This window comes from Topomyia yanbarensis, chromosome 3 (assembly GCF_030247195.1).
Source record: "Topomyia yanbarensis strain Yona2022 chromosome 3, ASM3024719v1, whole genome shotgun sequence".
Taxonomy (NCBI): Eukaryota; Metazoa; Arthropoda; class Insecta; order Diptera; family Culicidae; genus Topomyia; species Topomyia yanbarensis.
The window spans coordinates 66,216,139-66,235,049 of record NC_080672.1 but is presented as its reverse complement, the minus strand read 5'-3'; the positions used below and the strand labels follow the sequence as shown (position 1 = coordinate 66,235,049).

At 38.1% G+C, this 18,911-nt stretch overlaps 2 protein-coding genes across 3 annotated transcripts; both read right to left on the bottom strand.

The window, feature by feature from the left end:
* Positions 1-6,059: 6,059 nt before the first annotated feature.
* On the bottom strand, positions 6,060-10,545 carry LOC131688765 (uncharacterized). The gene is made up of 2 exons (XM_058973275.1): positions 9,494-10,545; positions 6,060-6,585 (listed from the first exon to the last, which is right to left on the bottom strand). The coding sequence occupies exons 1-2, from the start codon at positions 10,476-10,478 to the stop codon at positions 6,533-6,535; spliced, it is 1,038 nt and encodes a 345-aa protein (XP_058829258.1). The 5' UTR covers positions 10,479-10,545; the 3' UTR covers positions 6,060-6,532.
* Positions 10,546-13,371: 2,826 nt separating this feature from the next.
* On the bottom strand, positions 13,372-15,265 carry LOC131689791 (putative protein tag-52). 2 transcript variants are annotated; one of them, XM_058975090.1, is made up of 4 exons: positions 15,212-15,265; positions 14,994-15,090; positions 13,880-14,936; positions 13,372-13,822 (listed from the first exon to the last, which is right to left on the bottom strand). In XM_058975090.1, exons 1-4 carry the CDS (start codon positions 15,239-15,241, stop codon positions 13,492-13,494), a joined length of 1,515 nt encoding a protein of 504 aa, XP_058831073.1. In that variant the 5' UTR covers positions 15,242-15,265; the 3' UTR covers positions 13,372-13,491. The 2 variants fall into 2 exon arrangements, with proteins under 2 accessions (XP_058831073.1, XP_058831072.1); XM_058975089.1 differs by lacking the exon at positions 15,212-15,265 and having other exon boundaries at positions 14,994-15,201.
* Positions 15,266-18,911: the final 3,646 nt, after the last annotated feature.

Sequence of the window (18,911 nt, the reverse complement as noted above, 5' to 3'; positions counted from 1 at the left end):
TCGACCAATATCTGATCTACTTTCGGATCAAAGACAATCCACCAAGTATTCTGGAAATTTTGAAAGAACTGACGCAGCAGTATTCATCCGTAACAGATATATCGAAAGTTCGCCCAGATAAGCTCAGAATTGTGATATTTGGCCTACAGCAAGCAAAATTATCGAGGACGCAGTGGTCCTTCTTATAAGACTTGTCGCCTGTATCGTAGGCGACATGTCTTATATGAAGGACTACTGCGTCTACATTTTCGCTCACAAAGTTGAAATCGACGGTGTAGTCACCGATTCGAGTTTGCCATGCGTGCCATGCCCTTGCTCCAGTGAATAATTTTTTCCAATGACTACCACACTGTACAAGACAAAATGGTGTGTCCATTCAAACTCGTGTCAGGGCTTGGTAATGTGAACTCTCTTACCATAGGTTTGGTAAGAGAGTCCACATTACTAAGCCTCACGTGCAAACAGTGTTCGAATAATCCTACACACTCAACTGCATCTTCTTAATTCGGCAAATAATTTACCTAAAATATAACGGTGCTACCAAAAATAGCTGACATTTCAGAATTTTCTGAATATTTCCGAAAATCGTTATTTGACTTAACTGAACGATCGTCATCTAAAATGTTTCAACGAGAATTCGGAAACCAAAATACCGAGAGCAACAGCAATTTTGTCAAGAACCGAGGTCGGCATGCCTCATTGCCGTAAAACTATGGGGGAGAGTGGGTACACTTGATCCCACTTTTGTTTTTTTCTCATAACTTTTCAATGAAATAAAAATTTAAATTGCAATATTCGCCATTTTGTAGTCCATTTGAATTGTGAGAGCTATGAATAATATGTAAATCCGAATACTATATCCTGTCAGTAATATGAACAATTTTGAAAATCATGTCAAAACGTGGTTATTGTTAAAACGTGTTGTAACTTGATCCCCTGCCAGCTAGGACTAAAGAAACAAAGCACACCATGACTAATAGACACGAATGTTCAGCTAATTACCTGTCCTGATAAATAAATTAACTAGACTACCTTTGTAGATGCACGACAAACTTCAATCGCAGTTGAAAGTCAAGACAAGTATTTGCGGTAAATCAGTACTGTTTAACTGGCTTTCCCAAGCTTCAGTAACTTATATCATAATATGTTCACAGAAAAAAACATTTATGATCAATTAATAGTACCAGGCACTTTATGAAAATGATGTTTTTCTATTTCTATACATTTCGAAAGTGTTTGAGAGAGCTAATGATAGGAATCAAGTGTACCCAGTGTTACAGGAATCAAAGATACCTATTGTATGAGGTGAACAAAAATTTATTTTTTTTGTATGTGTTGTGATACTTTTTATTCGAAGAACGTTTTTTTCTAGACAAAAGCCCTTAGAAAGTAATCGTACTTGAATATATTCATACATAATTAGTTCGCCGATCCGATACAACCGTTTAAAAAATGTGTAAAAAGATATTCGAGATTGATACCAAAACATATTTTCTAAAATATTGTACAACTTTTCCAAATCAAATATTATACATTAGATTTGTTTTTAAAACATCATAAACAATCAAATATTTCATTTTCTTTTTATATTGTGGTAAATTTTGATGTATAGATTATGAGATATGACCAAGGAATCAAATATCCCCAAGGATCAGGTGTCCTCACTCTCCCCTACTGGTTGTCATTCTGGACATCAACATCATTAGGATCCGCCATATTCTTTTTTCGTTTCACACGCGACGCAAGTGTTCTTGAAAGTGTTTCTAAAAATTAACGTTTCAAAGATGTACTGTGTTATACAGTATTTGGAAATCGAGGAGGAGTCGGTAAAGAGTCGCATACTCCAGTTATTGAGTAAGTAAACATATCAATACTTTCGTAATTTTTAGACATCCCGGGAAACTGACGGTTGCAAAGGTAGCATAACCCCGTCATTAAAGGAGGAGAGAGACCCGAGAGCGGCGGAAAGTGCTGCATATCGTGGTCTCAGTTCAACCACAGACTAACAGACATAACACTATGCGGGAATTCCCTCAAGAAACATCGATCCGACAATTTTCCCAGAACACTAGTTCCACCTTTTATTCACAGTCCCAAACACTCATTTACTGCTGGGTTACCCCTCAGGTTTGGGAACAATTTTTCATTAGCGGTCTATCACCCATATGCTTGTTCATATGTCAGTGGCGCCATTATTTCAAATGCGGCCACAGTCCCAACTATAAATATATTTAAAATGACCGTTAAAGAGGGCGAAGCTTTGTTTTTGAGTGTTATGTCTGTTAGTCTGTGGTTCAACGTCGATGTTGGCGATGATTTAATAGAGGCCTATTTCAAATATTTGTTAGTTTTTAATAAAAAATAATTAACAGTGAAACTAAAAAGTACCCGACGTTATTGTTTAAATTCCGAAAGTCGAAAGATTTTATAGAAAAACAATCAATAGCCGAATGTTCGGTAAACATTTTCTTTTTGGATTTACCGTAAATATCAGTTAAAATTAAACTGATCCTTCGGCAAAGTTTGACAGTTCTGAGTAAAATCAAATTACTGAGATTTCAGTTATAAGAGAGTTTTCATTTACCGAGACTATTGCTGAACAGTCAGCTGTTCGATTCTCAGCATTTTGTTTTGCTGGCTTCGGCAAAAAAAATTTTAGTGCGTACGTCGCGCGTGAAACGAAAAAAGAATATGGCGGATCCTAGTGATGTTGATGTTCAGAATGACAACCAGTATACCGTTTTACGGCAATCAAGCATGCTGACCTCGGTTCTTGACAAAATTGCTGTTGCTCTCAGTATTTTAGCTTGGAATAATTTCTTTGAGCGCTCTCTCGAGCTGGGGATCATGGAATTACTACAGGGTCGATACCAGTACCTAATCAGTCGCTCTGCTTGTTAACAGTGCAAAGAATCAAACGAACGTTTCTACCTAAAGTCTGCTGTCTTTATGTACCGTGTCAGTACTATCCAGTTTTTGCGTGCCATAAATGCGGTCTAAATTGTTTAGTTCGTAATACGTTTAATTGACCTTTTTTGGCAATAATCGTTTACGCCACCTTGACAGCAACGCCAAGTTGAAGATGTCGGTCGTTCATTGAATAAACATCCAACACATTAGACTAACATAGGATGACTTAATCTCACTGGGCGGTTGACGTAAACTATTGTCATTAAACGTATTATGAACTGAACAATTTAGACCGCCATTATGGCTGGATAAACAAGCAATGCAATCGAATAATAAAATTCGTCCCAAGCGCAGGGATGCCACTATTTTTCAAAGAAAATCTGGCAATTCAACTAAAAATGTCTGGCAAAATCTGGCACTTGTCAGCGACCTCAAAGTCATCGAAATTTGGTCTACATTTTAGTTTTCATAGAACCTGCATCAATGGATTTGTGTAAAATTTGAGACATTATTACCCAAATTTCCAAAATGTGCGTGTAGCAGCTTCTAAAACTTAAAAATCTGGCAAAAAGAGAGGTTTGTCTTTTTGTCTGGAAGCTGTCAAAACTCTGGCTGTGCCAGATAAATCTGGCATAATGGCATCCCTGCCCAAGCCAGTATGAACAATAAAGCAGCGTTACTTTCGTCGGTACGATATCGATCATTGATTTCAAGATGTTTGAAACTCATCAGCAAAATTCAACAGCAAATTTGCAAATGCAGTTTAGACTAACGGAAGTCGTCGTTATACAAGCCCACCACACTCGTTACTGATAACGATTAAAATTTTGGGCATAACGGAAAGCTACGCTATGGAAGACAACATGGAATACGTCGTTGAGCATGATAATGTTAGGAACAAGATACCCGTTTATATTGACAACCTTTAAGTTTGAAACCTGGAGAAAATTTTCCTAGGTATTTCCAACGGTGTTTGTTTCGTGAGAATGCGAGTGACGGAACCTATTCCTTCATATCTGATCGTTCAATTCAAAGCAAAATGCGTGACCAAATCTCAAATCACGTTGTGCACATATGAAGGACAGACCCCTGTGTGCCCTACGTTGTTACACAAGAAGACACACTACTTTTTTGTAAAAATTTATTGTCCAGTCTCTTATTATTACTTATTTAGTTACATTGCAAATAAAATTTATATCCATCTACAGTTTTTTGGTTCGTTGGTGTACTGGTCATGTAACATAACATCTGGGAGAATTCCTTCAGTATCAGCTGGCGTGTCCGTCTGGATTGGTGTTGGAGAACTGGGTAGATCCAATCCTCAGGTTGTAGTTGTATTAGCCGTCGATCAATCGCTACGAAGACGTTCCGTTGGTATACCCAGATAGTTTTGTTTTCGCTACATTGAAGAAGGTGATGCTCGATGCTATCTGTTCGATCAGGACAAATACTGCAGTCGGCGTCGGCTCGTCTATTCATTTTGTAGAGTTGGTAATTATCTTGCGATGAACAACTGAATACCACGCAGATCGTTGATCCGATTTTAGCAGCTTGGAGTGGATGTGTCTAAATACTTTCTTCCAGTCGCGTAGTGGATTCTCCCTCACTATTTCCGGTTCCTTCAGTTGTTTTAAGAAGCTGCAGTATATTATACTGGAGCTAGGCGTTCTTGCGATTTCATCAGTTAGAAAAGCAGATTCTTTCACCACTGTTCGAATGTGTTCGTATTTCCTGGGTATGGCCAGCAGATTTGGGGGATTGGCGTTGTGTTCTAAGAAACTCCAAAGAAAAGGGAGATCTGAAGCGATTTGTATCATTCTATTTATCAGCAAAACCTTGGCTTTGATCGGTGGTGAATGTAGATTTAACCCTCCTCTGTCTTTAGGAAGTATCAGCGTTTCGAAAGCTATCCTGGTCCATCTTTTCCCATACCATAGAAATGATCCAATTCTCGAGATAAACTTTCCACTATGCTTGTTTGGAAGTGGAATTACAGATGCTGTGTACCATAGCTTCGATGTTATGTAAGTATTTATCAAAATGACTTTTTGTGCGAGATTCAGATTTCGGACGTTGTTCATCCACATACACGTTTGGAACCCTCATAAAACCGCAGCCCAATTGCGGTCAACTGTGTCGGAGAAGTCTTCAGCAAAATGTATTCCGAGGATTTTTACTGTGTTTTGTATCTGAAACCACTCATTTTGTGGTGTCAAGTTTATCAGACCGATCCTTATAGCTTTAGTTTTCTGGGTTTTTATTTTTTTTTTTTTTTTTTTTTTATTTTTATTTCAATTATAGAGGTTTTAACCTTAAGGTCATTCGCCTCTTCGGGTTAGAAAAATCTCTTAGGAAAAATTTCTAACCCTATGTGCGGGGTCGGGACTCGAACCCAGGTGCGCTGCGTACAAGGCAATCGATTTACCAATACGCTACGCCCACTCCCCTGGGTTTTTATTCTTATTCTTGCCCCAGAAACAAATCCAAATGCTTCAAAGGTGTTTAGAACAGCTCGCACCTGATAGTCACTGCCGAGAAACATAGAAATATCATCAGCGTAGGCGTTCAAAACAGCATGTGGAAATTCTCTGTGCAGTTTATCAAGCAGTGGTTGCAAATAGATTACAAACAAAAGCATTGATAGTGGATCCCCTTGTCGTACCGATCTCTCTATTTTTATTTCATTTCCCAGTTTGCCATTGATAAGCGCCCTGGAAAAACTGTTGTTTGTACAGTACATTAGTTTCATATCCAAAAAGAAAACTCCTTTCGGTCCGTCTCTATACGGAAACTATTAATAATCTCCGCGATATCTGGAACTCACCTAAGAACCACCAACGACTCCACCGTGTTCGCCTGGGAGAAATAAAGGAGGAGTTCGGATGAACGGAGCACTTTTGTTAAATAAACTTCACTGTTTAACGTGTAACAATCGAATGCAGCAGTAGCTGCTTTTATTACCATTTCTTGCCGTACCCAGCTACAGGGATGCCAGCAGCGCCCCTAAATACGGCTTTCCCTTCCCCCACTAACATGTGACATGTAATATAAAAAAAAATGAATTATCGGCCTCGTTAAGCTACAGCATTTGGGCCTAAATAAACGTATTTTAAGATAAAAAAAAAGGAATGCCAGCTGAGCGTAACGTGCGTTACGATATTGGAAAGATGTTACGCTAAGGGCGTACACATCAGCACTTTTCCTTTTAAAAATTTCAACTTAAAATTATAATAACAATTTTTGTACATTTATCAATTAATCTTTATACAATGCAAAAGGTATTCGAAATCAGGTTTTCCTGTTTCAAACCTTACAAATTTCAGAGCTTACTATCTAGTAACAAAACGAACAGTTTGTTCTTAATTTTGGCAATTCATCTTAAAGCTTATAGATAAAACTCTTATCCACTTTTGCCTTTCGCAAACGTTTTGACCTCCTCGGTTCAGATTCCGACAATTTCGACGGAACTAAGTCAAATTTTCTTTTCACGCCTCTCCCGGGCAAATCCTGCTCAGGAAAACCCCTGAACGCTTCCTCCTCACTCATCGTGTCCTCAATATCATTCTCCTCACCCTTCGGCAACCAAGAAACCAGTGGGTTCCTTCTTCCAGGACTGTGGTCCTTAATTCTCACCTGGGAACGGTGTGCCATTACCGGCACGCTTCCAATTGAAATCTGGAATGTATTTTTAGAAAAGCGTTTTAGAAAAATTGCCTTTAGCCATCTCATATGGTTATGAGGGTTGTGGTTCTTGTACCACACCTCGTCACCCTCCATCAGATTATCAAAGGTATCAATGTTTTTTTCAAGGGAACGATTTAATGACCTTTCCCCACTAGGAGGGGAAGCCGTCAACATTTGTTGTTTATAATGCTTTTTTGGGTTAAGCAAGTCAATAAGCTTCTTTGGTGTATAGCTAAAAATTCTTTCAGATGGGAATTTTCCCTCATTTGTCAGACAACTATTTCTATAATTAAATAAAAATAAATTTAATTGGTCCTCCCAATCCAATTCTTTAGTTTCTGGTTCCATTAAAAACTTTTTTAATACATCCTTAACTGTTCTTACTAATCTTTCCGCTTGACCGTTACTTGACGGATTATAAGGAGGACTTTTAAGGACTTTAATTCCTTGCTTTTCTAAAAAGCTCACGAAACTATAAGAATTGAACGGTGGCCCTCCGTCAGAAACTAAAACATCCGGTAACCCAAACCTAGCAAAGAAGGTTACCAACTTTTTTAGGACTTTTCCAGAATCTGTGCCATTACGCATGTATTCAATTTCAATCCATTTGGAGAAGCTATCGACCATTAATAAAAATGTACGATGTTCAAAATGAAAGAAATCAATATGTATTCTACTAAACGGTTTTGTTGTCGGTATCCACGCAGACTCTATTTTGGGCTTCGGAACCGCAGTCATGCTGCTGCAGATATCGCATTGTTTTACATAGCTTTCTATATCACCATTTATCCCGAACCAGTACACAGTTCGCCTAGCCAATAACTTCATTTTTACCATACCAGCATGATTTGCATGCAAAAGCTTAAGAACCCCGCTTTGCATTTGCTGTGGTATTACAACCCTGTTCTGATACAACAAACATTCGTCCACAATTTCCAATTCATGTTGATTAGCGAAAACGTTAACAAAGCATTTGCCTACCTTTTTCGGCCAACCATATTTCATATAATTAATTATTTCCATAAGGAATTTGTCAGTTTTAGTAGCATTGGCTATGTTTTTTGAATCAATGGAGAATTCCTTTCCGAAATTTATATGTCTTAATAGTTCTTCGTCCAATTGCTTAGGAACTTCTTCCCCTAGTGGAAATCGCGAGCAAAAATCCGCATTTCCCATTTTAGATGATGGCCTGTATTGGATATCGAAATCATAAATGGATATTTCCAGAATATATCTCTGAAGTATAGTAACAAAAATAGAGTTTTTACCCTCTTTGCCAAAAATCCCCACTAAAGGTTTATGATCAGTGAAGACCGTAAAATGTTGTCCATACAAATATTTATGAAATTTTTTAATAGTAGATACCAGAGCAAGAGCTTCTAAATGTAAAATGGGGTAATTTTTTTGTGCTGTGTTCAGCGAAAACGATGTGAAACATATTGGCTTCTCAACACCGTCCACTATATGGGCAATTACCCCTCCCAGGCCGTATCCTGACGCATCAGATACAACAACAATGGGCTTTTTTGGATCATAAAATTCTAAAATATTTGCATTTAATAACGAGTCTTTACTCTCCCTGAATGCCTTGACGCAATTCGCATTCCAAATAAATTTGGCTTCACTCTTTAGAAGATTATACAAATGATAAAGCTTAGCGGACAAATGTGGTATGAATTTGTGATAATAATTTATCAGGCCCAGAAACGATTTTAATTCCGCCACATTTTCTGGCTGCTTTGCCTCTCGGATGGTTGCAATTTTGCTTGAACATGGCAATAAACCCTGCTTGCTGATGATGTGTCCTAAATACGGTAGTTCGCTTACGAAAAATTTGCATTTCTCCCAGTTTACTTTGATGTTTGCTATCCTCAGTCGATCTAGAACTAGCTCTAATTTATTTAAACAATCTTGCAAATCTTTACCCGCGATTAGAACATCATCCAAATAACAAAATACGTTATCGATACCCTGTAATACTTGATCCACGATCTGTTGAAAAATAGATGCACTCGATGAAGCGCCTTGAGGCAATCTGTTGTAAGTATACAATCCCTTTATTGTATTTATAACCATTATTTTTTGGACTTTTCCGACAAGGATAGTTGGGTATATGCCCCCTCAAGATCAAGCGAACAAAAAACATTACATCCCGCCAAGCCGGCGAATAAATCCTGCGATGTTGGTAAAGGGTAAGTATGAGGAATTAAACATTTGTTTATGGATACGTTACAGTCAATTACAAGCCTTATATCGTCATTCTTTTTCATGACAACTACAACAGGAGAGGCCCACTCGCTTGTTTTTATTGGAGTGATAACTTTTTCTTTTTCCAACTTATCCAAATATAATAAAACCTTGTCCTTTAAGCGGTAAGGAACATTATAAGCCTTTTTAAATATTGGCTTGTCTTCTTTTAAAACCAATTCTGCTTCATATCCCTTAATAGGTGCAGAAAAATCTTTGATAAAGACTTCCTTAAACTTTTGTTTAATTTCTCTAACCAATTCAGTTTCTTGCTCTTCCTGTTTGATTTCGTTAATAGAATTTGTAAAAAATTGTCTCCAATTGGTGAAGAAAACATCTAAACCATCGCGTCCCAATAACGGAATAAAATTGTTGTTACAATTCAAAACAACCAAGGTCAAATTTGCCTGTCTTCCATTGAACTTTACTGAAACATTTGTTTCACCAACTATTTTTAAGCTGTTCCCGTTTACTACCACTAATTTCTTCTCTGATTGTTTCAGAGGCATCGAAAAGGTTAAATCGTATTGTTGTTTACTCATAACGGTTACCGATGAACCACAATCAACCTCCATTTGGAGTGTTTTACCCTCCATAAAAACATTGATCAAACAAGGATTATTAATTTTGTTTACATAAGTTACCAACATACATTGCGTTTCTCCTGCATCTGGTTCATCGTCGCTGTCAGCCTCTGTTGACATTCTGGTGAAAAGTTCGTTCAGTGACTTGTCCTTGCTGCCTCCAGGTTTCCCGTAATTATCAACAAATTTTACTGTATCCCTCTTAAGGTTCTTTAGTCTGAAACACTTCTTTTTTATATGCCCCTTAATTCCGCAAAAATCGCATGTTAATCTAGAATAATCTGCCTTCTGTCGTTCGGACCCACGTGGCCAAACAGCCGGTTTGAATATGGGATTAGACGTATCCGTTCGGTTGTATGGATTGTATCCTAGTCTAGACTTGACTGGGCCTCTCGAGGGACCCGGCGTATTTTCGCTGTTATTAGCTTGGGCATTTTCAAGGGCGTTCAAAAGTTTTTTCAAAGCTACTCCCGGTTGGTTATTAATAGGATTTATTGATGCAACCGGTTCAGATTTACTCCCAATACCCATGGATTGCGCATTTGATTTGGCCATCTGCCACGTTATAATAATTTTTTCAGTAGCCTCACAACTTAAATCCTCGTCTTCATTCAAATTTTTTTGTTGTAATGCGGTATCCGCTATTCCCGAAATTATCCTATCCCTCACAGCTTGGTCCTTGAATGTCCCGAAGGAACAAAACTCCGCTTGGAGCTTGACCGCGAGAACATAATCCTCCAGGGATTCATCAGGATGCTGAGTTCTATTAGAAAATCTTAGACGTTGAACTAAACCAGATGGCTTTTTGTCAAGTCGAGTTTTTAATTTTTTTATCATGTCGTCATACGACACCTCGTTTAAATTCCCAGTAGGGTACTGAAGCTTTAACTCGGAATATACAATCGGGCCGCCCAATGTAATAAAATGGGCCTTCTTTAGATTATCTTCCACTTTATTGGCCACGAAACAATATTCCAATCGATCTATCCAATCACTAAAGGGAGTGCCCTTTCTGTAAGGCTCGATAAGTGAAGCCATACTCATTTGAGACATATTTTCTATTTCAATTCGAAAAAAAAAATGGAATAGAAAATTAAAACCAATTTTGGGAAAAACAATATTACACAAAGAATGAATTGAAAATAAATTAGAAAACAGATTGACTCACCCTACAAATCCAAATAATCAGTCGAAGCTATTTAGCTGACTTATCACGGTCGACCTTTGCCGGCTTTACCCTAATCCTTGTAAGCGCCTTTGCCTCTTCTTGCGGTGTATCTTTCCACGTCACTTCTGACTGGTATCCTTTCACCGTCCTGTCTACCGGATCCGATTTCGGTCTGTTCACTGGAACCAGTCGGTTTTGTAGCTATACCGAATAAAGAAAAAGAACAATTAATTATTCCGGCATAAGACAATGTATTGTTTGAAACTAAATAATGCAAGTAATTCAAGCTAACAATGCCTAAATTACTATTGTTAGTGAAACAAAACACCTTTTGTTACATAAACAAAACTACAACGCCGCACCACAAAAGGGCATCTAGTCTAACAAAAAGAGAAAAAAAATCCTTTGTCTCTAAATGTTCCACCAGTATAACCTTTTTCTTTTTTTTTAACTTTTGTCGTCTATTTTTCTTATATTGGCCACAATTGGTAACTTTACCCTCTTTTAATACACGCACACGCAGTTAGGAAATGAACTGGAAAAGCAAAATGGCGCCTCCTTACGATGTGTCTAGACCACGCCACTCGCAAACTGCCGGGAATCAATTTTACCGTTCTATATAACACATTCACACGGCAATTAAGGCCGTTGCACTTCCCCCAGAGGAAATAAATTCACCATAAAAAATGCAATGTGAATTCGGGCACACTTACGCTTAATGACCGACAACTAGATGAATATGCGAAAAGAAAAGAAAATGCCGTTTGACGGCGTTATTAATTATATGCACTTCACTTTGTCCTCGTCGCTAGTTTTCATATCCAAAAAGAAAACTCCTTTCGGTCCGTCTCTATACGGAAACTATTAATAATCTCCGCGATATCTGGAACTCACCTAAGAACCACCAACGACTCCACCGTGTTCGCCTGGGAGAAATAAAGGAGGAGTTCGCATGAACGGAGCACTTTTGTAAAATAAACTTCACTGTTTAACGTGTAACAATCGAATGCAGCAGTAGCTGCTTTTATTACTATTTCTTGCCGTACCCAGCTACAGGGATGCCAGCTGAGCGTAACGTGCGTTACGATATTGGAAAGATGTTACGCTAAGGGCGTACACATCAATTAGAAGGTTATCCCTACTAGAAACCATGTACACCCTTCATCAACATCAACTAAATCACAAACCATCAGAGCTGCAGCTCAGGCACAGACATAACACTATGAGGGAATTCCCTCAAAAAACATCGATCCGACAATTTTCCCAGAACACTAGCTCCACCTATTATTCACAGTCCCAAACACTCATTTACTGGTGGGTTACCCCTCAGGTTTGGGAACAATTTTTCACTAGTGGTCTATCCCCCGAATGCTTGTTCATATGTCAGTGACGCCATAATTTCAAATGTGGCCACAGTCCCAACTACATACTATTTAAAATGACCGTTAAAGCGGGCGAAGCTTTGTTTTTGAGTGTTATATCTGTTAGTCTGTGGCTCAGGCACCAACGCATACTGAAACAACAGAACCTACGCACAGCGTGAACGATCATTGTGATGCGCCTATTACTTCCCAATCAACTGCCAACACCACCGATAATAAAGTAAATAACAAAGAACACGGATAAGCGATCGTGACCCGTAGGCCCCACAAACGACTCAAACCAGGTAATCGTGAAAGCCCATACAACATTAACAGCGAGGATAGCATGAACGAAAACGACAAACCGAGAGAAAGCGGACTAAGTGATCCACAAGCAACAAGAGGTAATGAAGTAAATAGATTTTCAACAAGAAATAAGATCTTTACGCAAAGTAACAAATCGCGTACACAAGATCCCATGAATAGCTATACAATAAAATTCGATTTATTTATTTTTATTTAGACATTGATAATATTAAAAGATCCACGGGAAGGGGGAGTTCACCAAAATCTTACGAACTCTTATCTGGGGGAGAGGGGTCGGTTGAAAAGTTGTTACGTAATTAGTGTACCGCCCCTTAGAATAAAATAAAATACACGTGGCCGACAAGTCTCATTTAAATCACGATTTTATAGTGAATAGTTATTTTTTAAGATACGGCGATAAAAAAATGTCCAAAAAGTTACAAGTGCTACTTACCAGAAGAATGAAAACGACTTCGCTGGTTCTTCGACGACATCCTGCGATGATGCTTCCAGTTTCTACCTTGTGCTACGTTGGACCGGCGTCCGCTGGGGAGGTTGTTCAATCTCCTGTTGAGAAAATACGGAAGGTTTTTGTCCGTCCAAAGTCCGATCTTTTCATTGTATAGATACTCAAAGTACTCATCTTCCGCATCATCGCGTTTTTCGATTGCGGCGCATAGCCATTGATCAACCTATAGTTGAAAAAGTTGACCTTATCCTCAACGCTCAGATAGGCCTTTATCTAATAACCTAGCGCTGAGGTTTACCAAGCACAAAAAGCCCACTTCTTATTCTACCATCTCGTCGGATATGTAGTACATGTGCTACTTTAACCAGGTAAGCCTTACCTTGCAACATCAAGCCTCGTGAAGGGGTTGTCATCTTGGATATCACTAACGAGGTACCGCATTTCTCTTTTAGACATCCTTTCCGGGTATACGCGGTTTTCCTCCTCGCAATTCGCACATAGTTTGAATTTAATAGAAACACGCTCAAACTTATGTAGAGTAAATACCGCATAACATGAAAAATCCACACGAAAAAGACTTTAGTGTATCGAAATATAAAGTAGGACTATTGGAAATTCTCATGATGCTTAATTGTAACGTCATTTAAGAGTTCAATATCATATTTAATACTTGTCGCATAGAAAAGATCAGTACGTTAAAAAAGATAGCTAGAAGCTATAGATCATGTTTACAATACTCAAAATTTGGCATCAGCTTGCCAATCACCGCCGGTAGTACGAGGCAGGTAGTTGAAAGTGTACATGTTTCCTGCCAGTCTGTACTCGTGGCGAATTACTGTCTCTGCAAAACATGGTTTCGTCACGCTTCGGATCGACGTGAGCTCTTCGATTGAGATAATCTGGCGACCGCAGTGTAGAACCAGTCACAATGGAATCATCTTGGAAGGAACGGTTCGCTTTCAGGCAGTCCAGATGCCGAAGCGAGCATAGCCCACTTCTGCGTGATTTGGCTGGACTCGTTGGACTGGCGGTTTTGCGCCGAAGTAACCACAAATAATCATCCTCGGGTTCAAGCCGTTGTATGTGCTTTTTGCTATAATTAGAAACATAATATAGATGAAATTTAATCGAAAGCACTTGTTGAATTTACCGCATTGGTTTCCTATTGCTGGAGAGCTTGCGCAACGTTTTTCGACACTGAACATGTAACTCGACGGCATCTCGAATGGTCTGAAACCAGCTGTGACTGTCTTCTTGATTATCGGCAGTAAAAATAATACCATCACCGCTACACGTAATCTTAAAGCTTCCCCTAAACATCTCGACAACTTTACATTTCTTGAGTGGGAAAATGCAGCAACATTCAAGTCCATTATCCGTAAACAGATGCTCTTGATCTTTTAACATCTTACAGTAAGCAAACTGATCGGACATAAGAATGCAATATTTCCGTGATGTTGATCCATCGGTTTTAAGTTTCTGCAGCACGCCTTCCTTGAGTATTTTCCTTGCTGGCTTCACAATTTTCAGTGATTTATTTGTCAGTGCATTTTGAATAGTGATTAATCGTTGCGTATTTTCAAAATCTTCAACGACCGAATTAATGTGTGATACGGACTGCTCTACTAGGCGAATAGACTCGTGCAGTTGTTTGTAGGCCACATCCGATGGACTGGTGTACAACAGGACCTGCTGTAAAAGCAACTTGTACCGAGGTATCCTTTGAATGGGAGTAATTAGCAAAGAAATCAATTTCGTTTGAACTTCTGGGCGGGATTCAGTGTTGATGATAAACTTCTTCATAGCTTGATTCTTCTGCATCAAAGTCTGTAAACTACAGAGCGAATTTCGGTAATCGAAAGCGTATACCGAATATAGCTTAAAAAATGGACCTAGATTCATAAATGCTTGGACGACCACATCCAGATCGTCAGATAATTTTTTCAACAACTCTTGACTTAGATTATAAATCGTTTCCAGCTGACCAAAAATTTGGTTATGCTCACGATCTTGAATGAGTCCGTTAGTTTTTAAAGGATTTACAAAGTAATTAATAAGAAGATCCAGCTGTTTCATGTACGACAGTTCAGAAGTTCTAATCTCTCGTATCGCTTGCAAACGAAGCTGCATTCGTTTATTTTCTTCGTTTCCGGGGCTCTGTCCAGCTGGGCTAGCCAACGAAGACGAGAATCCGAACTTTTTAATATCTAAAATAAGGACAAATGATTTTTTCAAAAATTTAATACATATACATCAATACGTACTTCTAACGGACTTGGTTCGGCTGGGCTGAATATTTTGAATTTTCAGAGCTGCAATTAGCTCGGTTCTCATATTTTCCGGCATCAGCGGCTTCAACATCTTTTGGTTCAAATAATTTGCATTATTTTCCATGTTAGATTTTCTTTATAACTTAGTTTGATTAACACTTCTCTATTAATATTATTTTGCAATATTTCCTGAAAAGAATAAGCGGACTCACCAAAATGTACAATAAATAAATAACGATCATATGTGTCAATGTCAACGGTTTTACTGCGGCAAGTTAATAGGGCCGGCAGCGAATTTACCACGATCAACCCAATGGTTTTGAATCTGTCGAATTAATAGGCTGCTCACACCAAGGGTATACTAATAAAATAAAGTACCCATTAATGCACAGAAAATACCCATTTTCAAAAAAGTGGAATATCCCACTTAATGGATAAATAGCTTGTACTCATTAAGGTTGGACAGAGAAAGGGTAAAATTCGCAAACGAAAAAAGCAGTTTTTTTCCACACCGTATGTCAGATCTTCATAAAAATCAATCAGCAGTACTGCAACAACATTCTACATACGCTGATTGATTTTTATGCACACAGAAAAAAAAAATGTTGGTAAAAATAAGAGTTTTTCATTTTTAGCAAAAAACAACCAACGCATACTCTTAGTTTAAAAATAAAACTTTTGTTTTGAATACTATTCTTCATTTGCTTAAAAGGGGTCAGTTTTCTGCAGTGTATTTTAATAGGAAAAAACAGTTTGTTTTTCACTCTCGGTGCTTTAATTCTGATAGTGAATCATCAGTGAATCATTAGACGCAGCGTTCCCGGGAGGACAGTTACCCACGTGATGCCAACAAGAGACTATTAGTTGCTATGTTTGATCTGCCGGCTTTTGGGACTGCTTCTGCGTGCTGGTGTAAAGCCCAGATGGCAGTTCGGAAGTCGTGAAGGCACCACGGAGTTCCCGGTGAGATTTTTCCATGTTATTTTAATTATATTGACTTCCAATATATGTTTATATATACATTTGATTCGCCTTTTGTTTTCTCCGTCATCTATGAAAACTGTTTCGGTTCCGAAATTGGACTATTATCAACATAAAAACGCTTGTAAGGACGTAGCCAGGTGTGTGGAAATAAGCGGGTCTACGTCATTGCAGTTCGTGGCGAAAACTGATATGACAATAGATATGCTCAATTCTGCAACTCCACCCTACGATTTGTGCAGGTGTTCATGCTATGCTATGCTACACTGAAAAAAATCCAAATGTTAATTCTTTTTGCATCAAACCGCTTAAAATTCATATGAAGAAGAAATGTTATTGTTATCACACGCACACATACCTTTTATGTGCCAACTGTAGAAACTATGTATGCACACACATAAGTTATATGTGCATATTGTTATAGAATGGGGTTTTATGTGCCTAATAGTTATGGAATGTGAATGTAAGATTAATATTTCTTGTAAATACACACATTATTTTTATGTGCCAGCTAATAGTGTCTATATGCCTCCGTTAATTGCAAAAATCTATGTGTAAAATCAATAGGCATAACGTTTACTTTTTTTGAGTGTATGCTATGCTATTCTTCATTTGCTTAAAAGGAAAACTTTTACTTTGATTATTTTTCTTGATTAATTTAAAAGTTTTACTTTCAACCTAATAGTTGGCGTTGGTTGTTTTTTGCTAACAGCGGAACACTCTTACTTTTACCAATTTTTTTTTCTGTGTGAAGATCTGACATACGGTGTGGAAAAAAAATGCTTTTTTCGTTTGTGAATTTTGCGCATTCTCTGTCCAACCTTAATGAGTACAGACTAGGGGCAGATCACTTGCATTTTTAAAAATCAGCGAAATTAAATCAGCATTTCTTTCCATCAAACTAGAAATTCGTAATGTATTTTGCGTTGCGTGCAATGTATTTTGCGTTGCGTCCAAGACGTCAAAACCCTACAAAAAATTAGCCCTACATTCAACAAAACGTCGAACAAAGTGATTCAGCGTAGGACGTTTGTTGAACAAACTTTTCTGCGAGGGAGTGCAAAGTTGATGCAAAAATGGAAATTAAATGCATTTTTTCTAATTTGATGCAAATTTGATATACATTTCTAAAGTGTTCTGCCCCTAGAGTACAGACCTGTACGTTTTATACATTATTTTTGCCTGAACAGTTACAGCAAAAGGCGTAAAAAATACCCATTCATAAAAATCGCCCTAGAATGAAAAATATTGAAAATAGAATTATTTCTGAATTAAAAAAAAAAACATTACAAAACATCGCCACAAAATTAAATAAAACCTGTCACTGGTCAGAAAATTTTTGTTGGCTTCCAAAGCAGTCAAAATTGCGGAATTGGCGCATATTTGCAACATCCTCAGTGGTTTAAACGGCCGTTGTTTTCGGAGCATTGCCGAAATGCTCCGATTCCTCCACGGTTTCGCTTGAAATTATTTTTAAAAGAATTTTCACCCATTATCAGGATCAAAATACCCATTGGCATTACCACTTGAGAGGTTGTGAAATGGAAAAAGTACCCATTGTTGCAAGAAAGAAAATGCTGACCTAGTTTACTGCATACGCTTTCGTTCTTTTTATGGACGACTTGCATTGACTGTTTTACGCTAGGGGCACATCACTCTAAAAATGTATAAAATTTGCATCAAATTAGAAAAAAATGCATTTAATTTCCATTTTTGCATCAACTTTGCACTCCCTCGCAGAAAAGTTTGTTTAACAAACGTCCTATGCTGATTCACTTTGTTCGACGTTTTGTTGAATGTAGGGCTAATTTTTTGTAGGGTTTGATATCTTACACGCAACGCAAAATACATTATGAATTTCTATTATGATGGAAAGAAATGCATTTAATTTAGCTGGTTTTTAAAAATGCATCACAAGTGATCTGCCCCTAGGTTTTACGTCGTTAAGTAATTGTTCGATGCTACCGAACAATTCAAGACTGTGGCTCTTTAGGTCAGCTGCGGTTCGATGTTGTGTGTCAGTATGCGACTTCATCATTTTTAGCAACTGATCATGTAGATGGATCATTTTAAGTGTGTAGGGGGTAAGCGGTTTCGCATATCTCGTGTACTAGTCGTTGACATATTCGTAAAAGGTATTATTTATTGCTGTTTAACCGTGATAATCTAGTCCGGTCCGGCTGATGTTGGGTACGAAATACTTGCTAGATAGCGTCCCCCTTGCTCACACGGAAACGAACCCAGTAAACAAAAAGGCTGATAAGTCACTCCCATAGAAAATCAGACAGTAGTTGATAAATTTTGCAGTTGACCGACGAAATCGGGTGCTTTGAGGTCGACCGATTAATTAGGCGACTAAGTTGAGTTTCGTCAATATATTAATCGCCAGATTTATTCTGTGTAAATCTCTAGGTAAATCTGGTTCCAGTTTTAAACTACAAATCAATCGACCGATTTAATTGGCTGAAATTGACCGATTTGTTGCGTCGGTAGACGCCCATGTTAAACTCCCATAAGAGTCGGTGCAACAATCGACCGATTAATTGATGGCCTAGTCGGCCGATTGTGCCGATGGAATCCGATTTAGTCGGTGGGAAAATGGGGACGATTTTCTATGGGTTTCTGGCCATAACTTGCCGTTTACTGTAAAAATAGTGTGGAAAGATGAAAAAAGAGAAAAGTGAAAACATTCATACAAGACAAAAATGCATTTCCCATTTTATAGATACAAACTTAGTGACTCGAAGCTGTCGAAAGGTGGGTACTTCTTTGTTTCTAATAATGCGTGCTTTTTATGTATTTTGACTCATTCTTTAAGATACCAATAAGGGGTGAAAAATCCAACGAACACAGTTTAGGGGAGGTAACTCTAAAATATTGAGAGTATGGTGCAAATGAAAACAAATCTGCCTTTTGTTCGTGCCGTGAACA